Source organism: Rhincodon typus, chromosome 3, assembly GCF_021869965.1.
Source record: "Rhincodon typus isolate 14 chromosome 3, sRhiTyp1.1, whole genome shotgun sequence".
Taxonomy (NCBI): Eukaryota; Metazoa; Chordata; class Chondrichthyes; order Orectolobiformes; family Rhincodontidae; genus Rhincodon; species Rhincodon typus.
Genome location: NC_063334.1, coordinates 73,854,598 through 73,860,597, shown reverse-complemented (window position 1 = coordinate 73,860,597; position 6,000 = coordinate 73,854,598). Strand labels below are relative to the sequence as shown.

At 38.8% G+C, this 6,000-nt stretch overlaps 1 protein-coding gene across 1 annotated transcript in view; it reads left to right on the top strand.

Annotated features, from left to right (window-relative positions):
* The first annotated feature begins 2,172 nt into the window (after positions 1-2,172).
* Positions 2,173-6,000, top strand: part of camk4 (calcium/calmodulin-dependent protein kinase IV) — a 102,485-nt gene continuing 98,657 nt past the window's right edge. Inside the window, exon 1 of the mRNA XM_020529373.2 lies at positions 2,173-2,514. Within this exon, the coding sequence (XP_020384962.1) occupies positions 2,408-2,514 (107 nt within the window). The 5' untranslated portion in view covers positions 2,173-2,407. The remainder of the gene's footprint in view (positions 2,515-6,000) is intronic.

Here is a 6,000-nt window from a genome sequence, read left to right as displayed (position 1 = left end):
TCTCCCATTAATACTTCAACCACTTGCCCATCTTTGTTACTTAAAATTAAGTCCAGGACCACCCCGTCTCTATACTAGCTTAAAAAGCACTCATGGATGCATTTTAAGAATTCTGCTCTCTCCAAATCTTTCACACAATGACTACCCCAGTTAATGTTGGGGAAGTTGAAGTCCCCTAAGATCACTACTCCATTACTTTCACACTTCTTGTACTTGGTGTGGGAAAAAATGTCCACAACGAATGTATCTCTTTTCAAATTAACCCTGTTGCAACCAACTGAGGGTGGAGCTAAGTTAACAAAGACAACTTCATCTCTCTCTACCCTGGAGCGTAGGTGGGATATCCCACCTGGAATCTTAACAAATCAGGGATCATTGCCCACATTCCAGTTGTAATAGAAATCAGTGAAACAAAGTAAACATTAAGTATTATCTTAAGTAACCCCTATCTTCTTAAAAACTCAGAATGAATGCAAGTTGAACATGAATTAACAGGCAGGTTACAGTCAATTATAAACCATAAAAACCACACATTAAATGGCAGATTCTCAGTCTGTATATCACCAGTCATAGTCACAAAGTCTTTCAAAACATTTTCTTCCTTACAAAAGATTTCAGCTTCTCTATCTTGGAGCTAACTAAATCCTCACACTGACAAGAGCACTCAACTACCCAAGTTCTGTGAGCATAGTCCTCACCAAAACTGACACATATCTACAGAACTTCCTCAACTTGGTCTGAATCAATATTATCTCCAAGTGACAGAAACTGCTGCAGCAATGATATATTTGCTTATTTTTAGTGTATTCTTCAAGCTACCGGTGCTGCACCACTGGAATCATCAATAACTACACTCATGGGATGAGGACATTGCTGGTTGGGCCAGCATTTATTCTCTGACCCTAGTTGCCTTTGAGAAGGTGGTGATGAGCTGTCTCTTGAAGTGCTGCATACCATATACTGTAGGTAAACCCACAAGGCTGCTAGGGAGGAAATTCTATGTTTTTTGACCCAAAGACACTGAAGAAACAGTGATGTATTTCTAAGTCAGGATGGTGAGTGACTTGGAGGGATACTTGCTGGTTGTAGTGTTCAAATGTATTTACTGCCAGCGTTAGGGGGTCATGGAGCCACAACTAAAGCATTCTTTGATGATTTAGCAATTGGGAGGGTGAGATTACTTTCACTTTTCAGTTTCCCTTTCCAATAGGGTCTAGCTCAAAAAACATCCAAGTTTTGAAACCGTGGACTGCAGGGGAATTTGACTAATTGAATTACCTTTTCAAAGAACCAGCCAAGACACAGTGGGTTAAAGGCCTCTTTTGGCATAATACAGTATGTCATGATTCAACATTTCTGTGATTAACCAAGAAAGTTACCAAAATCCCCTTTGCTTTTTGCTACAAACCACTATTTGGACTTATGCCAGGTACCTATCATAAAAAATTATCTTATATTAAATGACAATGTAGTACTTTGCAGGTATACGATATGAATTGATTTGTTTTATAATCAACCTGTTCAGAGATATTATTACACACCCTGAAGCGGGTGGGATTACACTGGCTCAGAGGCAGGGACACTACCACTGCACCACATGATGAAAATCTACTTAGAAATCAGGGATTTGAGCCTGGCCATGCCGGAAGAACAGCTGGAGGCATCCATCACATCCCGCGCCCCTGCTGAGCGGCCGGTTACGGCTCGAACATTCTCGGTGTTTTCGCAGCGCCCACTACCCACGCGCACCCTCGACCACCTTGTAGCGCGAGACAGTCCGATTCCGTAATTTAAAATAAGACCCTATTCCGCCCAACCGACTCACACGTGCGAGGGCCACTGAACCGCCACGTCCCTTATCAAAATAAAACCTAAATAACTGCGGATACTGGAAACCAGAAACAAAATCAGAAATTGCTGGAAAAACTCAGCAGGTCTGGGCAGCATCTGAGGTCAGAGAGCAGAGTTAACATTTCGGGTCCAATGACCCTTCTAGAGAATGTCCCTTATCAAACTGTTGTTACCAGTGTCGAAGTGAGATACACAAACTACACGGTAACATCTGACAGCGGCGTGTTTTCTCCGTGTATTACGGTACGGCCGTTATTCCAGTGGCAGGTGTCTGTGTACTACAGTAACCCCAGTGAAGTCGCACACACTCGGAGGTGCAGCTCCAACAAGTTTGGGGATCTTCTTCTTATCGCTTGTTCTATTTTCAATTTTGTCGCGCTCGCGTTATTTTTTTTTTAATCAAAGGAACTTGCCGAGCAGGAAAAGAGCTTCACGCGTGCCACCCCCTTCTCGGCGTGTGGTCCCCTTCGTATACTGAAGGAGTGCAGGTTGCTGCGGCCACCGCGCTGCCTGCTTCTCGGCTTCACTGGTCAGTGTGTTCCGGCAGACGGCCACGATGTTGCAGGTTGCCAGATCTGCAACGAACTGTGATTACTGGATCGACGGCTCCAACAAAGAAAGCGCCCTGGAAGATTACTATGAGGTCGAAACGGAACTGGGACGGTATGTGTGCAGCCAATTCCACTTTCTATCGGCACGTTTCAATATGATCATTCGCTCAAAATGACACTTGCAATCCCAGGGTTTTTATTTTATTTGCAGGGTTGGTACAAGACAACGTTAGCTGTGCTTGAAAATGATCAACTTTCTGCACTTTTATTTAAACCTTGGATTTATATTAAAATTTAAACCTAAACGATTCTAGAGTGATGCATTCTGGCATCGGTATCTCCACCAGCAGATGGTTTCTGTGTCTTCAGTTTTGAAAGCCAAAATGAATAAACATTTATATTATGTTGAAGTATTACAGACTAATATTTAGAGTGCTTTTGACGTGAAAATGTTTGCCAATGGAGCCTCTGAGCCCTCGATAATCTGAATAACTGAATTCTTCCTTCATTGCTTGTTCATCATCCTAACACCATATCGGAGTTGCTTCCATAAGTATATTTCTCAGCGATATAACTTCTTGTATGACATCAAGTCGTGTAGGTTATCGTTCTTCCATTTCATACATGCGAGCAAGATTTTGGAATAAGAAACCCGGGAGACTTATTAAGGTTCAGTATTGTGTAAAGGTGCAAAAACCACTCAGAGGACTTTTTTCTGTTATTCTCTTTGTTGCGATAACATTGTTTTCCTAACTAAAACTTTCGCAGACTTAAGAATCCATCTTGAAGCAAAAATTACTTCAAGTCAGAATAGTGGTTTCATTACTTTTTTTTAGAAAACAAACGTGTTGATCGTTATTCATGGCCCTTGCTATTGCAGGACATTAAAGTAAGCATTTAAACTTACTTAAATAATGGTCAAATGGATAACAGTTTGCCCATTTTCTGTCTTTTGGTCTGTTTGGTTCCTGAAGTAACCCGTTATTCCAGTAGTTTGGGATCAAGATGCTTAGGTGCCCATTTTTGACGAAGAGAAATGGTTCAAGTGGTAAAAAAGTGGTACAGATTCACGCCGGTTTGGCGTGCAAGTATGCAGCTTTTGATGTATTACGACTGTCTTGGGGATACCTAAAGTAAATGTTGGTGGGGTTTCCAACTTTTCGACCATTATCTCACGTTTTTGATAGCAAATGTAAATGTGGATATTGCATCTGTACAGTGAATAGCATGCACAAACTCACTGCCACGGCTCAAATGTGTGGAGAAATTGCACTATCAGCAGCGGATTCAGTGTTGGTGTACACAAATACAGCAAAATTCAAGGGGGAAAAGAAGGAAATAAAATTGAGGGAGACGATTGGCAGAGCATTCTGTTACTGAAGAGAGAGTACTGAGTTTGTGTTCTTAGACCTCTGTTCACTAATTCCCTGCGAAGAATAAGATACCATCATTAGTGTTGCCTTTCAGCCAGATATCCCATCCCTGCAAATTCTATCAATTTAGTGGGCTGGGTTTCCTGGAAGGTGACTACAGTTGAAGAACTTGTCTGATGGAAAATCTATGGGAAATAAATCTATAGATTGAAATAAGTACAACAAATCAAAAGTAATATTAAAGTTCTACAAAATTTGTTCCAGCTGTCTACTGACATTGATTGTTAATTTGGTCCTGAATTGCATTTCTTGGTTCTGCTAAATGTGTAGGATTAAATGTTCCAGTATCTATAAAATCCTCAGCATTTCTGTAGGATTGTGTGACATTCAAGGGCAAAGGTTTAGTTCAACTGTTCTCTGACATCACCTACTGTAGGCTGTTGCACATCTGTCAATTAGCAGGAAACTGTAAAAGTGTATTTCCATGCAAGCCCTAGTCTGCCAGTCACAATCAGTGGTTTTGTCTGAGGATGTAAAAATACATCTCATTAACTTTGAAGAGCTTTACATTCAAGCTTGACACTATAACCACATGCCTACATCAATCCTACCCACACACACATTTTTCTAGTTCCTGGAAGACTACCATTGCACAGAATGTATATTGAATTGGGTTATGACTGTTAATCATATGTAAAGTAGATTTGAGCAACACAATAGCATAGAAAAATCCTCAATTTTTCTCTACAATATAATTAATTTCAGTTCAGGTTGGTGTTTAAGCTCCAAAATTAATTTGGTCAATAGCTGACTTTAAAAAAACTTTCCATTAAAATATTCAATTGTTGCATTTCTATAACTCATTCATTAAGTATTAACCCTTAAATTGTTGGGACCATCACCTAATTTTTCTGCAACATTATCCTTTTAATTTTTTTTTAGGATTAATTACAAATTTTTTAATAGCAATGTCTCGATTGACCTTTTGATCTCAGTTGCGACCACCAATGTCTTTCTGTAATTTTTTTTAGAATCTGAAAACTCAGGTATTTACTAAAAGAATAAAAGCATGATGGTTATGTCAAAAGGAGTTAATTAAACAAACATCAACAATCATAAATATCCATAATACACTATATCTTAAATGATCAATTATATTAGAAATATATAGAACATAATTATTTATGTTCTAAACTAAACTCCTTAAATTTCCTTCTGCACCCATTTACCTTATACCCTCTAAAACCTAAGTCAGATATTTATCAAAATTTGGAAGATTAAGTACTTGGTCTGAATCTGTTCTAATGATTTGTATACTGGTTGAGATTGCTTGAATCTTCTACTTCTATCAAGGTTGTTCCTTCAAATTTCTCCCAACAGTCCTACTGTTGTAGATTCCCAGTTCAACACATGCAATGTGATCACCTTAAGCCTGTGATACCTTGGATCAAAACTTAACTGGTTCTAGTACTGCAGTTACTGTGGAGTCTTGCACTAAAATTCTTTCTTTCTGTTGTCAGCTTGGCCATCCCAGAAGTCAAACTCTTTGTTAGGAATCCTTCAGTCAAGAAGAGGTTAAACTCTTTTCGGTAGAATACTAAATTTCAAATGATGTCTGCAGGAAGGAGATGATCCTTGGTCTACAGTCAAATTGTTCTGCAAAGTAAAAATCTTGAGACTGGAGTCACAGCCATAATCTACCCATCCCTATAATTAAATTCTTGTTTATCCTTTGCTATTGTATTGTTTAACACCTCAGCAACTTGGTTTCTTGATCATTGCTGGAAGCTAAGTGCTTGATCAGAAATTCACGCCGAGAGAAACCTAGTTCTTAAAGGCACTGATACCCCACAAAATAATTTTTTTCCTGTAAAAATACATGGACCATTAAGCTTGTTATAAGGTTATATAGGGTGCTTATGCCCTGGGGTAGGTAAGTGTTTTTTTAAAGGAAACATGCAATGATGCCAGCTACCACAAGATAACACTAATGCTGTGACCACATTCTCTTCTAATGTGACCATTGCTGGGGAGTCAGTGAATTTACACTTCTATTTTAAATGTAGATGGTTTTATTTATAATGAGTTATTTAGAGCAAAATAGCACACACTCTTTCAATCCATCAGTCATCTAACTTATCACTTTTATTACTTAATTCTATTTAAATAAAAAAAATTTGGGTGTCATCAACAAGGCCATATGTTTTCCAAACTTAATTGTCCTT